Source organism: Eretmochelys imbricata, chromosome 10, assembly GCF_965152235.1.
Source record: "Eretmochelys imbricata isolate rEreImb1 chromosome 10, rEreImb1.hap1, whole genome shotgun sequence".
NCBI classification, from domain to species: Eukaryota; Metazoa; Chordata; order Testudines; family Cheloniidae; genus Eretmochelys; species Eretmochelys imbricata.
The window spans coordinates 51,545,048-51,563,032 of NC_135581.1; the positions used below are offsets into that span (position 1 = coordinate 51,545,048).

Consider the following 17,985-nt stretch of genomic DNA (forward strand, 5'->3'; position numbering starts at 1 on the left):
TTAGACAGTGAAAAATACTAATCATGTTAACATGTTCTTCTAAACCTTTATGTGTCAGCAGTCAGCCCAGAACAAATTTTAAAGGTCCAATTGCATATCTCTGGATATTGTGGTTCATGGGGAGATTTTCAAAGGCACAAAGATGTGTGGTGTCTAGCTCTTAATGCCTGTCTGTCCTTTGTGCTTTTGAAAATCTTCTTAGAATAGAAATACTTGACTGTATAACAGCAGTCACAGTGACTGCTATAAAAATCTCAATGATTGTGATTTCAGATTGTCCAAATTTATGTAGGCTGGGATTTTCAAAGGAACCCAAGAGAGTAAGGAGCGCAGTTCCCATTGACTTTCTTGGGTTCTTTTGTAAATCCCAACTGTAAATATTTGGAGGTGAAAGACTTTCATTTTAAGATACTAAGAGTATTATAATATTTTAAAATGGACAATATGTGATTATTCCTTTTGTCTAATTAGGATCAAGCCTTTGGAGAGTTGGAAAAGAATAGTGATAAGTTTTTACTTGGGACATCATCATCTGAAAACAGCCAACCTGCTCATCTTCATGAGCTGTTGTGTTCACTGCAGAAACAATTGCTGGCTTATTGTCATATCAACAGTGTTAGTGAGGTACGTGGGCTTTTTGGTCATATCTTCTGGAAATATAACATTACTCCTCTTCATTGTGTGAGCATCTACGTAGGATAAGATTTGAATAATGTGTATTTGGAAGTTACAGTCTAATACATGATGAAACCTTCTAAAATACGTTTGTATTATTTTGTTATAAGTAGTTTCTCTTTTTTCCAGAATTCTAGCAGTGTGGCACTGCTACACAAACACCTCCAGCTTTTACTGCCGCATGCTACAGATACCTATTCACGTTCTGCAACTCTTCTTAAGGAAAGTTCTTGGAATGGCAGTGTTGGGGAAAAACTAAGAGGTATATATTGCTAAAAAGGTCAAGTTTAAAGAGGTACCACAAACTTGAAATATATTAATTAAAAAAGAGTTTAAAGTAACTTCAGGTACCACAACTGCTTCTGAGGGCTTGGCTACCCTTGCAAGTTAGAGCACATTAAAGCAGCCCCGGGCACTCTAACTCGTGACACGTCCACACTGGCAAGGCACGTAGAACGCCTGGACTCTGCAGCTGGAGTGCTCCTGGTAATCCACCTCCATGAGAAGCATGAAGTTTGCTGTGCCCCAGCTGAAACGTCCAGGCATCAGTGTGAATGAGATTGGCCTCCAGAAACGTCCCATAATTCCCTGAAGTCAAGTGGCCACTCTTCTCATTGTTTTGGAATCGGCTGCAGGAATGTGGATATCCCCTTTCAAAGCTCCGTTTCTGACATCAGGCATGCTTATCTGCTCCGGGGCAAAGCAAGCCATTACTGTGGAATGTTGCTGCTGGTGTGTCTTGGGGGGAAGGAATCTGCTACTGTCTGAACTTACAAGACAGCATGCTGACATGCTCTCAGCCCCCCAAAAACCCACACTCTCTCCCCCCACATACACACAACACACTCCCTGTCACTTTCTCTCCCCCCTCCCCCGCCCCGTTGGAAAGCATGTTGCAGCAACTTACACACTGGGATAGCTACCACAATGCACTGCTCTTTGTGGTGTTGCAAGAGCTGCTAATGTGGCCACGCCAGTGCGCTTGAATCTGACAGTGTAAACACACGGCTGCATTTTCCCCTGCTGCAGCCTCCGAAGGCTGGTTTAACTTCCAGCGCTCTACATCTGCAAGTGTAGCCATGCCCTCAGCTCACTTGACAATTTTTGTTTACTTAGATTCCAATAAATTTCAAATGTTTTTCTGTCCCTTGTTGCTGTGTGGGGCAAAACCTGACCAAACAGGAAATTGACTAATTGCACAGATGCAGCAGAAAAAAACAGATGGTACATTTGATAGCACATTGTGCATAAAGTAAACATGAAGATAAAGTTAAGGGGAATTTTTAAATCTTAACTGCTTTTAGTTATGCTTGTTGTAGTGGTCACAATAGTTGACCAAAGTTCATAAAAATATTTTAGTCAAGTATGATTTTTTTTAAGGTGATGTATATTAAACAAAAAACCCAACACAGGTACATTTTGAAAACGTTACAAATTAGGGTTATGTATGCATCATAGTCTCATGTAAACTTGTTAAAAAATGTGCTTTAGAAAGATATTTTAAGGTGATCTTCATAGGACATTTTACTGTGTCACAGTATGAAGTCATATAGAATAATTAAACTTTTAAGGACAATTGGGATGTTTTTCTTGCCAAAACCATTTAAATATAAAATGTTTTAAGACATTTTTGGGTGCTGAATTTAAAAAACAATGTAATTTGTTTAACATAAACACACATTCCCTCCCTTTTCTTCCTTGTAGATGTAATTTATGTATCTGCAGCTGGCAGTATGCTATGCCAGATTGTTAACTCATTGTTGTTACTGCCTGTGTCTGTGGCCCGGCCTTTACTGAGTTATCTGCTAGATCTATTGCCACCTCTTGATCGCCTTAATAGACTGTTGCCTGCTGCTGCGCTATTAGAAGATCAGGAATTACAGTGGCCGCTTCATGGTAAGTTCTTCTTTTTCAGATGAAAAATGTTAAATAGCAAGTTAAAATTAGAATATGTAAATATGTTCTATAAATTGGAAACTGTGTATTTTGTGTCCCTTTAATCTCAAAATGTCTCAGTACACCTCCCCTCTAACCTTGAAAATTTATTAAGATACCTTGCTGTAAACTAAGTATTTTGCACTACAAACAAATTGCTTGATCCTGCATGTCCTTTTGACTTCAGTGGGAGTTTCAGGTGCACAAGGAATGTAGGATTAGGGCCAAAATACCCAGTTTGTAATTCATGAACATGTTTTGCTTTTGTTGTAAAATGTTATTCCTCATGTGCCTTTATATAGTATACTGTCCAGACTTTCCAGTATTATTAATGCTTTCTGGTATGATAGTGTGATAAAATTAACTTTAATAGACAAGATTAGCTACTAACTTTTTTCTGAATAAATGCTGTCAAATATTTATGCTCCTTCCAAAATACAAAATGGAGGGAGAAATGGTAGGGGTTTTGGGAAGGGGAATTGTTATAGTTATTTGCAAGCTTTGAATTATTTTCTAATCAGATTATATATGACAGTGTTTACCGCTTTTTGGAGAAATGCTGTTTGCAACATGTGACAAAGGTTTTGCTAAAGCAATTTTTTAAGTAAATCGTGAGTGAGTGGAATATGGGACAAAGTTTAAGAAGCAGTGGAATAATTTTTTATCAGTTCAACAGACAACTTTTATGGAGGGAAATTCAGCCATGTATGGGGTAAAGATGATGATGACATACAGGTACAATATATTTTTAAAAAATTGTCCCAAAATGCACAAAATGTCTTCACAATAAACACTCTAAAAGTGATTCACAAAGGAATATCTTCTGGACTGTGTTAAGGTGAATAAAATGGCTAAGAGGCAAAAGGAGTTTTCTCACTACTTTGAAATTTAGTTACAAAATTGGAAGACCATTATGAAAGTAATAGATTACTAGTGAAACTAAAAAAGGCTTTTGTACCTGCTCTCACCAGAATTGAACCCCAAAATTCTAAATTGGAAAGTTGATAGTAAAACTGCAGTATTTTCAACCATCTTTCTTATACAAGGAAGGTGGGGAAAAAGTAAGTAATTGGTCATATCCAAGGAGAATGATAAGATCTAAAATATTTACCTCCCAAAAAGTTACCTGAGGATCTACAGCAATGTACGTATGTCCTTCGGTAGGATTTTCTAAAGCAGTAAATTCTGTCAGATTGAGTTTTGTTCCCGTCTGTTTTTCAGAATAGAAAACTAAATCTATTTTGACTAATTATTTATAATGGTTTAGGTGGACCTGAACTAATTGATCCTGCTGGAGTGCCCTTACCACAGCCTGCCCAATCTTGGGTATGGCTTGTTGATCTAGAGAGAACTGTAGCTCTGCTTATTGGACGCTGTCTTGGTGGAATGCTTCAGGGATCCCATGTGTCCCCTGAGGAACAGGATACAGCCTATTGGTTGAAAACACCACTGTTCAGTGATGGAGTGGAAATGGACATTCCTCATTTAGGTAGTTTGCTACATTGTTAAATGTAAACTTACTATATGTAGGCTTTTATAATTTTTCATTGCAGTTTAACATTGCCACACTTTCAAGCCTGGGTATTGCCATCCTCACAAACTTTTGGAGATGCTTGAGGAGTAGGCTGTAGGAGATCTAGATATTTAATTTCCAGCCTTCATGAACTTAAGTATGCACATATTTTAGTTGTCACTTGCCTCACAGTGATTTTAACAACTTTAGGAATCCTTGTATAGGTGATGCCATTTTAAGTAGAGTATCAGTTACACTTGGTCTAAGCAGGGTTAGGAAACACTGTACTTGGCAGACCATCTATGTTAGGGCACTCAATATCATAGCAATTGATGGAACGATCTTAACAATGGTGAGAAGCTTTTGGAAAATGCCCTCATAGTAGACAGATATATAAAAGCCTGGTTCTTTCCAAGCCAATTTATGCTTTTGGCCTCCAAATTGAGATTGACAGTAGGATGGTCTTGGCTATGAGAAGCAAGTCTCATCCTGTGGATTCCTAGGAGTGGATGGAAAGGAGGAAGAAAAGAATAAAATTTGCGAATAGCTACCATTTTTGTATTCTAAAATATTGGCCTAACTTTTCCACCAGTTAAGCTCTGTCAATTTATTCCTTTTTTGTAGTATATTAAATTGTGTATACCATTTGTAAGATTTGATTTAATGTGGAATCTTTATATTTCTTTCTTATAAGAAATAATTTATTTGTTAGGTTTTGCTATACCTCCCTCCCCTTTCTCCTTTAAGGAGGTGCTGGCTAAATGAGCATAAATGACATTTCACCAAAACACATATGGTAAATCTTTGGGTTCAGTTCTGAAATGTCTAATCAGATTTAGAAAGATCTGTGCTGTATGGTTTGCCATTTGAACTCTCTGATTTATTTATATCTTAATATATTTAAAAGTAGGAAATTGGATGTTTATAAGTAAATATAAACTTCAGCACATCATAGAATCATAGGACTGGAAGGAACCTTGAGAGGTCATCTAGTCCAGTCCCCTGCACTCATGGCAGGACTGAGTATTATCTAGACCATCCTGACAGGTGTTGTCTAACCTGCTGTTAAAAATCTCCAATGAAGGAGATTCCACAGCCTCCCTAGGCAATTTATTCCTGTGCTTAATCAGTGTAGGAACTTCGATGTTTATAAACAGAAAAATCAACTATCTCAAGTTTTCTAAGGGAAAAAATAACAAGCTTTCTTTTTTCACCAGGTTGTATCATTTCAACTTGGATGTACTATTTCTCATTTCCATTTGCATTAAACATTCTTATTTACTGTCAAAAAGGATCATTTACCAACCAGAAAGCTCTATAAAGCAGAATTTCTGATCTTAATGGAAAGTCCAGTTTATAATCCACTTGGCACAGGCCAGCAGGCTCCCTACCTGGCTCTGTGTGCCTCCCTGGAAGCGGTGATGTGTCCCTACTGCTCCTAGGCGGAGGCACGGCTAAGCAGCTCTGCATGCTGCCCCCGCCCTGAGTGCTGGCTGCGCAGCTCCCATTGTCCGGGACCCGCGGTCAGTGGAAGCTGTGGGGATGGCACCTCTGGGCGGAGGCAGCTCACAGAACCACCTAGACACGCCTCCACCTAAGAGCAGCAGGGACATGTCGCTGCTTGAGGGGAGCTGCCCTAGGTGAGTGCTGCCTGGATCTGGCACCCCCTTCCACATCCCAACCCCTAGCCCTGAGCCCCCTCCCACACCCAAATTCCCTCCCTTTTAGTTAATTGGAATTTTTGACCTACCAACACCCATCATTCCCCCACCATGCCGGATAAAAAAGCTTTTGCTGTAAAGTAAAAACACAGAGTACCTATATGACTATACAGCAGTAGGAGAAACACGTGCAGAACTACAGTGCAGTTGCTGGGATGGCTGTCACCCTTCTTTCTGGATCTCCCTATGAAATATATGGAGGAGCAGGAGTCCTGATACTGAGCCATGGCACTGAGTATGGGTGGTGGCCTCTGCACAAAGTGGTAACTTTACAGTTGGGGACAGGGAGATTCCCTGACCTGAGGAATAGAAAGAGCGGGGATGATAGGGATTTCCTTGTGGGTTGATGGTGTGTTCATTGGGATGTCCTTTTTCTACCCCTTTAATAGCTTGCAAAATCAGTGAATGTATGTGCTTATCAAAATCAGCAGAATATAAAACCTAAATATTTCCCTTACTTTAGACAAATGCATGAGTTCCCTGTTGGAAGTGGCCCTCTCTGGAAATGAGGAACAGAAGCCATTTGATTATAAGCTGCGACCTGAGATTGGTGTCTTTGTTGATTTGGCCTTGGGTTGTACAAAAGAGCCAGCCCGTAGTCTCTGGCTCAGTATGCAAGACTATGCTGTTAGTAAAGGTAAGAAGATGAAAACAGAAGTAGGAGACTTCTACATATCTTGTAAACCTGGAAGACAACTTTATGTGCAGAATAATGACATTACAGTGCTCAGACTATTAGCCCTATTGCCAAGCTACTTGCTTGCTTCAGGCATGCTCAGCCGGGCCTTGTGTACTCTGTGACAACAATATGTAAATTCCATGGCAAGATAAATTATGTTGCCATGTCATGCCATTCAGTCCAGTCACTACACACTTACACAGACACAGCTATGGCTCATATTTGAAAGTAACCATTGTTATAAAATAAATCTATTTTTTCTAGTAGAATGGGTCAATACAATTCTGATTTCATTTTTTTTAAAGAAAAAACAGGAACAAATACTCAAGAAATGTTTCCCACAAAAAATGTACCGCTTTTTTTGATTCTTTGTATTGCCTAGCTTACCAGCCTACATTTCTGGCAGCCCTTACTTAGTGTTTGCAAACTGCACTCCATTTCCGGCTCCTGCCAACTATCTCCGTGGAACAACACATTGAGTATGTGCTGTTATCCTGTAACACTCTCTTGTGAGGAAAGCTGGATAATAAGAGGCAATTGCAGGCAGAGGCTTGCTGGGCAGGGGACAGATCAAAATATTGGGCATGTGCTTGCAGCAAAATGGAGAATTTGGTTGAAGGAACGCTGAATTCCATTGTGCCTTGGAAAACTAACAAATTCCTGAGCTGGGAAATCCATGGCGTTCTGAGATGAATGGGTCACTTTGCACCTCTTAGAGCTATTCTTTCAGGTTGTCTGCGGATTCAGTCAAGCCAGGCTCAGTTCACATTTTCAAGGCTATTGCATTGCAACTATAATGGCTAGAATCATAATTATTTTTAAAAATAAAGGATTTTTGAATCATGAGTCTGCAGCAAGATGTGAATACCATCATTATGGAAAACGCTGGGCCCTAATCATAAGGTTTGAGATCCAAAAAGACTGCTTTGGCTCCATAACGATATATAACATCATGAATAGGGTCCATTTTGGTCAATTTCACAGCCAGGGAGTTTTAAAATTAGTCAGTTTCACATTTTCAGATGTTTACATCTGAAATTTCACAGTGTTGTGACTGGGTGGTGTCCCAATCCAAAAGGTGGTCGGGGGGTGAGGGTGGAGGGTGTTGCAAGGCTATTGTAGCAGGGTCATGGGATTGCTACCCTTACTTCTGTTCTGCTGCTGGCTGGGGCACTGCCTTCAGAGCTGGGCAGCCAGCAAGGAAGGCTGCTGGCTGGGCACCCAGCTCTAAAGCCAGCACCACCACGGGCAGCAGCCTAGAAGTGAGGTTGCAGGATATGGCAAAGTGAGTTACCATAGGTTCAGTTTTCCCAGCAATCTCGTGTCCCAGTGGACGGCTGACAGCTAGAGCCACAGCCTCCCTGGATGGAGGGGAAGGGACAGCTCAAGCTGCAGAGCTTCCGGAAGCCTAGGGGGAAATCCTGGAGGTGGGTCTGTCCTGGAGCGGCCCCTGCAGGGGAAGAGGAAGTCTCAATCCCCAGCTGGGACTCGCAGCTGGAGCCTTGCGCATGGTAGGAGCTGCCTGGCTGGGCTCCAGATTTCATGGGGGAGATCATATTTCACGGTCCGTGATGCGATTTTTCATGGCTGTGAATTTGGTAGGGCCCTAATCATGAAATAGGTTGCTGTTCTGTTTAAACTAGTTTCCAAATATACATGTGAGAGGTTTTTCACAGGAGTGGGTGGGTGAGATTCTCTGGCCTGCGTTGTGCAGGAGGTCGGATTAGATGATCATAATGGTCCCTTCTGACCTTAATATCTATGAATCTATGTGAACATTTCCTTTTATGGATTAGTCTTACTTTTAATATTGAAAGTATGGCTGTATAAATGTTTGCAAGGGAATTGGAAAAGTTTAAAATGTGGTTTATACATTTTTTGATTCTGTGGCAGTGATCCACTTCTGTGAAAAACACATTAGATTTTGTGGGGTTTGCTTGATGGTAGGGTTGTAGCAAAAGCAGGCTATTTTCTTCATGGTCCTCTTTTTTTAAGTCAGAAATGAAATTTTTAAAATTATGAATTGTCACGGTTTGATGTGAAAATGGACATTTAATAAAAATGTTGCAAGAAGTTTCCATTGTGGATCTCAAAATGGCCTGCAACAATACTGAAGTTTTTCAAGGGTGGGAATTTCACTCAAAACACATTAACAAGATTTGCGCAATCCTCAGTAAAGCCCTAATTCAGGAAAGCTTCCCTAATAAGGACAGTAATTAAGGACGTGAGGTTGATGGGGCTGAAGCACATGCTTAAATTTTTAAGTATATATTTAAATGCTATCTTGAATAGGGTTGAATTTAAGCACATGCTTAAGTGACTTCCTGAATTAGAACCTGAAACACTAAAGGGGGCAAAATCATGGCTTGGTGTACATGCACCTGCATGGCCTTTCTGGACCTTAGGTTTGGGTGCATAGACATACGTGAGCCCACTAACTCTCTTGAGCAGGAATGGAGGGCATGGGTGCAGCCTTGCCCCTTACACACAGATACACGTACACGTGTGTGTACGTACGTACATACGTACGTCAGAGCTAGCAACAGATTACCCTCCATTTCCCCTTGTTTCTCCATCTTTTCTTTTCCAAGGGCAAATGGGAAGCAACAGGAAAGGAATTGTGATTGGCTGGGTCATGATTTCTTCTCTGTGCTGCACCTGGGATGACACAGGTGCATCCCACTACCCTTTTGCAGGGCAGTTTATAAATGCACAATCTAGCCCTAGAGCTTTTAGAAACATGTAAGACTGTAAAGTAGCTGCATTTAGAAAAGTAATAGCTTGTTTTGTAATTATTTTAATAGTAGAATTTTTTATCTACGTACTGAGAGTTTTTTACTGGGTTTGAAATTGCTATAGCTTCATAAAAACAAGGTCTGTTTTAAAAGAGCCATTATTTTTCCAATAAGTTTTTGAAAAACACCTACAGAGTTTGAAAAATGTAGATGCCAAGGGAGGAAGGCTACTTAAAAATAAACAAATAAATAAATAAAAAATACTGGTCTGTTTTAGATTGTCACGACTGTAACCAAGCTGGGTGATTTCAAAAATGCAGCAGGACGGCTCATAAGACAGCTCATGAATTACTAAATCTGTTGTTCAGTTTAGTTATTTGGGACTCGAGCAAGCTGTCACTCTACTATGAGTATTTAGTAACTTTTGTATTATTCAGGACCCTGTTGTGTTTCAATATTATAAACTTTTAAAAAAATGTATAAATAGGATGGAAAACCTTGTTGTTTTCATTGCCTTTTCCTGGTCATATGGATGTGAGAGAGGGTTAATTTCAGTGCAGTTGAGTGATCTAAAATGAATGTCTCAGAAACCTTGTTTGCTAGTCAGAATCTTCTTTTATTCAAGCTTTGCTCAATGCAATTTAGTATCTCTGTAGCAGCCACAATTTTTGCACTGGTAGATCTGAAGATAAGACTTGTGTCCTTAAGCAAAGACTCTTCCTAGTTTAGACTTGGAGTACTCTGATCATCTTCTGTATTTGTAATTTTCAGGTCAAATTATAAGTAACTCACATAATTTCAATCTTAAACTAAACAGGGTGAGTGAGGTAATATCTTTTTTTGGACCAACTTTTGTTTGTGAAAGAGACCAGCTTTCGACATACACAGAACTCTTGTTTAGATCAGGGAAAGGTACTCAGCGTATCACACTAAATACAGATCATTTAGCATAAGTAGTTAACACATTGTGAGAGAGACAAGTAGGGTGAAGTAATATCTCTGATTGGACTAACTTCTGCTGGTGAATGAGACAAGCTGTCAAGTTTACAGAGAGCTCTGAAGAAGACTGTTAACAACTCTCCACATCCCCTTGAAGAAGAACTCTATGTAGCTTGAAAACTTGTCTCTTTCACCAAAAGAAATTGGTCCAATAAAAGATATCTTTCTAATATCCTGGGACCAACACGGCTACAACAGCACTTCAAACAGTCTTTAGATTAGTTATCCAGAAGTAAAACTGCATCTTCATAATGTTCTAATAGAAAATTTTAAGTAAAGAATAATGAAAGATGTGGCTGGAAAGTTCCTTTGAAGCATATTTCAAGTCTATCAATATTAGTTTGTTAGTTCTTAACATCTCATTTAAGCAAATGATGCTATAATTATTAACATGATTTATTTCAAATTTCATTGGTGTTTCTAAGGATTTTGTTTTAGTTCACCCCTTGTTTGTTGCATTATGTGTTGTGTTAATCAGTACTCTTAGTTTATTTCATGAACACTAAATTCATTTATAAATTGGCAAAAAATTTAGCAGGAGAAAGATTTTACGTAACTTCGTAACTGATGTTGTTTTAAAATGTTGTCAGAATTAGTTTTTGGAAATTCCAGTAAATTTTAATGGTTCGTTTTTATTTTCAGATTGGGACAGTGCAACCTTAAGTAACGAGTCACTCTTGGATACTGTGTCTAGATTTGTTCTTTCAGCTCTTTTGAAACACACAAATTTACTTAGTCAAGCTTGTGGTGAGAGCAGGCAAGTAACTTGAAACTATGTTTAAATCTTTATGTACTTTTTTTTTTTTTTTAATGAAATCTATGATTTTTCTATTATGGCTCTTTGTAGATACCAGCCTGGTAAAGCCCTCGCAGAAGTATACCGCTGTGTGTATAAAGTTCGGAGTCGCTTGCTTGCTTGCAAAAACATGGAACTTATTCAAACTAGATCATCCTCAAGAGACAGATGGGTAAGAATGAAAAATATCTGCTTGATTATAGGATATTGCTGCATATTATGAGGATATATTTATTAACCAAATACTGTATATACGCTATGGTTTAATGATCACTTTCCAAACGTTTCTTCATTTCCTCAGCAAGAAATTTTGCACTTCATTAAAATGACTTTAAGTTTTTAAAGCATGTTTACAAATTAAAATGTGGACTATATATAGAGATTTTAGTAGCCCTCAATTTCAGTAAGTTATTATTCATTATTTATTTAGTACCCATTATTTGAATAAGGTGCCTTACAAAGCCTTTAGCTTAGATAGGACACAGTCTAACTTGGACAAGTTCAGTGCAGGCAATTAAAGGTTGAGGCCCAAGTACAGAGGTGGGCAAACTACGGCCCGTGGGCCATATCCGGCCCGTGGGACCATCCTGCCCGGCCCTTGAGCTCCCGTCCATTTGGGGAGGCACAGCCTTCCCTACCCGGCCCTCTATACAGTTTCAGATGGCCCTCAGGCCAAAAAGTTTGCCCATCCCATCCAAGTACATAAAAGTAGATAGCAATTAGTACAATGAGTAGAAACTTTTTTATTTAATATTTTTTCAACATTACAATTTTTCATTTAGTGAGAAGTGATTTCACCATGTAACTTAAACAACTTTGTCTAGATGTCAGAAAACCAGGAGTCTGCAGATATTGATCCTCAAGAGCATTCTTTTACTCGGACCATTGATGAAGAAGCTGAGATGGAGGAGCAGGCAGAGAGAGACAGAGAAGAGGGGCATCCAGAACAAGAAGATGAAGAGGAGGAAAGAGAGCATGAAGTCATGACAGCCGGAAGTAAGTAGACATTAAATGTATGAATGCAATTCATGGTTTCTAGAAAGAACAGTACATTTTTTTGACACAGGAAAAATTAAAAATTAAGGAGTTTAAATCTAGGAGTTTTTACTTCAGACATCCAAAATGTCATTGAGTTTATTTGTGTTAAATTTTAGTATATTCATTGCGTCAAAAGATAAGAAATATTCATCACTTTTTAATAAACGTGTGTTTGCAATATATTTTCTATATGTATGTAGTAATAGATTTTAAATATCTCCTATTCTAGAGTTTGGAATCAAATATATTGTTGCTAACATTGGATTGGTTTGGAATTTACTAATGCTGTTGAATGCCTGCTTTAATCAGACCTTGGTAACACTACCAATGTATGTTTTTCAGTACACTTCATATTTGCACCACCATCTGTAAACGTCATGGACTGTCTAGATAATTTGTAATTGTTGATATTTAAATATGGCTTGCAAAGAAAATTGCCAAAATTCCTTCAGTTTTGGTAGTTTTTGCTGAATTGGGTCTTGTGCCCAGGCTGAAAGGAATAATCAGCCTGTTAATTAAAAGGTTGTGGTTTTTCCTCGTTTGATGAAGCCACATCTAGCCATATTCAGGTGGCTAGTTTCTATATCAGTGTGACATTCCCAATGTGCTCTATGTTAGTGAAGTCATTTCAGTCGTGGAAAAATGCAGTAAAGTGAATTTGACTTAAAAAGAAATCAGTCGTGTTTTGTTTTTAAAAATTATTTTGTGTAAGTTTGCAAGGTTTAACAAATGTGTATTATGCACTGTGGAAAATATTAAAAGCTTTGTGAAAATGGATATTTTAACCCCCCCGCCCCCAAACATTCTCCCACTATTAAGACATCCATCTCCCCAGCCTTTGCTTAGTCATCACCACATTAGCAGGTTAGGAAGGGGTTAATTTCCTTTAGGGAAGGAGAGGTAGGTTGCTTGTTTCATCCTAGAGAACCTGCTTTGCCTCATGATTGGAACAAGGCAAATATTAAAACAGGAAGAGGAAGTGGTTTGGAGTTTCTCAGTGACGTGGAGAAAGGACTTATTCCCCTCACCTCAGGGAGGAGCCTGCCGTGGCTACCCTGACCAAGGGGTAAGGAGAACCTGCATAGCAAATTGCTTAAGTTCTGCTCAGGGACTTAACTTCGCTTGAGGGCGGTCTTGGATAAGACTGTTTTCTACTTTCTGTTGATTTGTAAGGACTGAGAGGCCTGCCAAACATTTGGCAGAAGACTCTTCCCAGTGACCCAAAGCTAACAAAAGCCCAGGTTTGTTTTCCTAGAAACAGGCTGGAGCTATAAAGAGACACCATTTGCTACCGAACCCAGATCCATAGACCCATCAACAGGGTCTTCCAGCTTGCACTGTAGAAAGATATAGAACTAGATTGGGCCATCATTTCCCTTAGAAGAACCTACTTGTTTTTATTTTGCCCCCATAGCACAGGTAAACAGACTAGGATTCTTCTTGGTTTAAAAATTAAAAAAGCCTCGTAATTCCTAGACTTCTCATTAAAAGAACCTTCAAAACATGGAGCTTGGATTATGAAAAGGACTGAGCTTATGGAGGAAAGGGAGACCACAGAGTAGTATTTCCTCTCTGGAGACAAATCTGAGATTTTGGTGTCAATCCACACAGCTCTAGAGATGTGATTAGGAAAGAATGTGAATAGCCAACTAATCCCAGATGGTTAGGAGAGAGGTCCTGAAAATATTACCAGGTGAAGTAGTTCAAAACCTGTTATCTCTCTACCTAAATTTCTTTCTTCTGTGGTAAAGGAGCCACAGTACCTTCTGAAAGGGAGGTGGGGAAGTGGATTCATCTCTCCTGAGGAATTCTGAAGCATCCTCAACAGCTTTGACATGTATCCACATGCTCTACCCAAACAATATTAGCATGGGCTGATGTACTCCTGAAGATCAGGAAATGTTATGGTCAGGTGGTCTCTCTTTCTGTAAGATAATTCCAATAGCTGTTTTTGTTTCTGAAGCATTGCTCAGCTCTTTCAGATTTTTTGCCAGAGCTGTGGGTTTCATCTCTCTTATTCAGACATGGTTGTCTTCAATCCTGCTGTGGTGATATTCAGGCAAAAACTCTACTACTAGCCTCTAAATATTTGGGAGAAAGACTGTTGGAGAATACCTTAGCAAAGTGACCTCTGAGGAGGCAAGTCCAAAAAGAAATTGGCACCTGCCAAATATGCTGGAACTACTACCGGCAATATGTTTGTGTCTCCCACTGAAATAGAGATATGACTGAAGGGAAAGCCACTTCTCCAGAGGAAATGAACAGACCAAAAATCAAATGACCTCTAGATTTTACAGGCTACGCACTGCCTGTAAACAGTGCTGCCAGCACCAGTTCTTCTGTATGACTGTATATCCCCCAGATGGATACTGTTACACAAATCCCATTGGTGGGTCTGTGGACCTAGATTTGATTGAAAATTGGAATGTTTATCTTTCTTACAGATGATTTCTTTTCTCCAAGAATTCAGGTACACAGATGTTGACCAACCAGCACTTGTTTTGGTTAGGCTGCAGTTTGGTGTGTATTGGAATTTGTGTTGTTTTGGCTAATTTGAGTAGGATGCATGCACTGCAGTAAGTTTCACCAGCTGATTGTAAGAATTAGAAATATTTAGTTGGAAGCATTTTCTCTAATTTTTATGCTCTTCTAAGGGACATGGCTAACCCTGCACTGCCACTGATGGACAGTGTTACAGTCAGAAGCTGGCATGCTTAAAAAGCCAGTTATTACTTTTACTTGGTAGCAGTTGTTCCTTATTTCCTGAGCCTAACTTTATAATCCCAGGCCATCTTTATACGGTACCATATAAACAAATTCCATTCTCTAGGAGGTTTCAGGGGGTTGTTTATCATAAGCACAATGCATCCATGGAATAGCACATTGCCAATGCCTGCTCCGATCATTGTAATACGGGATGTGTTTTTATGTTAAAAAATAAAATGTGAGGTTTTTAAATGGCAGTGTACAAGCTTTCCTGTTTAGTCTGGCTCTTTGAAGGTATTCAACGGAGTGAGAATTTTGATCATTCCCTTTCTTGCTGCACTGCTGAAGGAATTGTTTAGCAGCATGTCAGATTTTACTATTCCCTTCATTTTAAATTTAACATTGTAAATGCTAGACTAATTAATTAATCTACGTTTGTTCATTTGTTTTGTAGATTTTTTACTTGTTAATGGATCCTTTTTTTACTGTTAGGAAAAAATTGTTATTTTCCACTTGTCAATGCCAATGATTGGCTTAAACTGAAGATGACTATTTTATTATCATTTAGTTTTGCCTAGAAGTTAAGACCTTGTTTTTGTGTTGCATGTTACAGAAATATTTCAATGTTTCCTATCAGCCCGTGAAGTAGCTCGCAGTCGGGATCGAGATAGGATGAACACTGGAAATGGGACTAGAGTTGATGATCAGCCTCCTCAGTCCCAACAGGAACGAAGAGTTAGCACAGATCTTCCGGAGGGTCAAGATGTGTACACTGCTGCATGCAACTCTGTGATCCATAGATGTGCCTTGTTGATCTTAGGAGTAAGCCCTGTTATTAAAGAGCTCCAAAAACGAAGGGAGGAAGGACAGTTGCAGCAACCTTCAACTAGTACTCCTGAAGGGATTGGACTCATGACTAGGTGGGATTCATTAACTATTTAAAGTAGTTAATTTTCCTCTAGTTCTTTCTTTCCAAAAATATTTATTAAAATTTAGTAGATAACCCTTGAAGATAAACTGAGGATATGACAACAAAGAAAAAGAACTCAAGGGTTTAGATAAAATTACACTGATGCTTGGGTTCAGAGGAAAAGTGGTGTGTCTCAATTTTTCATAAGAAAAGCCAACATGATACTCATGAGCCATACTGGCAACCTAGGTGTAGTATGATATACTTGAAACAGTTTGATTTTTTTGAAATTGAGTATAGGTGTGTGGACTCATAATCAAATCCAGATCATCTAGGATTTAAAATAATTTGATTTGTTGAAAAATTCATATTTTAATTAGTTTGACAAGAGTCTTTGTTTTGTTCTTTTGTTTATATTTGTTGTATCTAATGGGATTTAACATAGTGTTGGCTAAAGGTTACACTGCTTACACCCAAAATTTGGGGTTTTAAAAAAAAGTAGTAAGATAGACAGGGCCTAATATAAATAGAAATGTTTTTCATGATTTAAAAAAAAAACAAATTCAATATTTCCTGGAAAACAAAGCATTTTTTTAGCCAGATGAATGAAAACCAGAAAGGAAGGCTAACTAATTTCATTGTCTAAATTGGAGTGAAACAGCATGTGAAGTAAACAGTATAAATTCTGGTAGTCAAGTGTATTTTAAAAAATATTTAATTTTAATAATCTAAGGTATTGCTAGTAACACAGATGTAGTTTTTTTTTAAACTACATCTATCTTGACTTTGTCCTTTTTAACATCTGTCACACTGTTCAGTAGAGTTATACTAAAAGTCACAGTGTTTTTAGCTTTTCTGTGACTGTTTCACATTTAAACTGTATTTAAACTGAAATTTTAATAGAAATTTATAGGGAAGACTTTTTAATTTCAGTTCCATTTTTATTCTTTTTGACTGTTTGCTGGGAGTCCAGGCATTAAAACAGGGGCAGCTATGTCTGGTGGTGATATCAAAGTGGCTTTCATCTTCAGCATATTGACCTTAGGATTCATTTAATGGGTGGGTCTTAAATAAATATAGTGCCTTTCCTTGTCTGTTGCCATGTCCCCTCCACTAGAAATCTAAGTGTTTCTGCATACTGAACATTACTATGTATAACACTTACTGAAGAGCTCAGGCAAGTCAATCATCTCAGGCTGCCATCAGCTCAGTAACAGTGCTGAGGAGCAATAATGTATGCTAATAGAGGGCATTAGTAAACGTTTGCAAGCCCTTTCACATCTTATTCGTGTCCCCTTTTGCTCTTGAGACAATCCTGGTTAGGCTTCTCCCAAATAAAGCTGTTTTGCCAGCTGAATCAATATTTGACTATCAGTGCTTACTTTTGTCTGATATAAACATTAATGGTGATACAGGTAGGTAGTATACACACTTCTTATGTTCATATTAAATATACAAAGTTTAGTTTTTGAATATTATACCCTGAAATTAATATTTGTAGCAAAGACTTTGTACAACATCTTATGGCTGCTAATTTACTTTAGTTTTGTATTCTACAAAGAGCATTTGTGAAATAATTTTCTCTTTTATTTGTGTATTTTTGTGAGGCAGGAGTGAAAGTCTTACTGCAGAGAGTCGTTCAACCCATCCTAGTTCAAACTATAGGCTGATCAAATCGAGGAGTGAATCTGATTTATCTCAGCCTGAATCAGATGAAGAGGGTTACTCACTGGTAGGTAAAACTAACTTGATGTTTTATACAGTTTCAGTCTTACATCTATATTTTTTCAGATACGAAAGATATCTTAAACATGTGCCATTTTGCTTAGAATCATTGTGAATTTACAGTGGATATACAGAGGAGCCCACTGCAAACCATCTGCATTTCTATTGGGAAAACAAATGATTGCACAAAAATGAACTTTAAAATTATTATAGGTTAGTTTAGGTTGTCTTTTTGTTGTTCATGAGTAAGGCTACGTTTTAGTCATGGGTATTTTTATTAAAAGTCATGGGCAGTAAACAAAAAGCATCGCCTCGCACCACAGTCCCCAGCCCTGAGCCCCCTCACACCCAAATTCCTGCTGCTGGGAGGAGTGGGGAGACTGCCCCAGCAGCAGCCAGTGCGCCTGGCCCAGGGGCTGCTAGAGCTGCTCAGGCAGCCCACAGGCCAGGCACACCAGCCACTGCAGAAGTCACGGAGGTCAGGGAAAGTCACGGAATCTGTGACCTCCGTGACAAACACGGAGCCTTATTCATGAGCAGCAGTGACATTTAC

At 38.8% G+C, this 17,985-nt stretch overlaps 1 protein-coding gene across 1 annotated transcript in view; it reads left to right on the forward strand.

The window, feature by feature from the left end:
- HERC1 (HECT and RLD domain containing E3 ubiquitin protein ligase family member 1) overlaps positions 1-17,985 on the forward strand; it is a 214,249-nt gene that overhangs the window by 78,535 nt on the left and 117,729 nt on the right. Inside the window, exons 15-24 of the mRNA XM_077829256.1 lie at positions 472-624; positions 805-937; positions 2,380-2,571; positions 3,878-4,099; positions 6,308-6,481; positions 10,900-11,014; positions 11,105-11,225; positions 11,878-12,049; positions 15,411-15,717; positions 17,319-17,439. Coding sequence (XP_077685382.1) covers positions 472-624; positions 805-937; positions 2,380-2,571; positions 3,878-4,099; positions 6,308-6,481; positions 10,900-11,014; positions 11,105-11,225; positions 11,878-12,049; positions 15,411-15,717; positions 17,319-17,439 — 1,710 coding nt within the window. The remainder of the gene's footprint in view (positions 1-471; positions 625-804; positions 938-2,379; positions 2,572-3,877; positions 4,100-6,307; positions 6,482-10,899; positions 11,015-11,104; positions 11,226-11,877; positions 12,050-15,410; positions 15,718-17,318; positions 17,440-17,985) is intronic.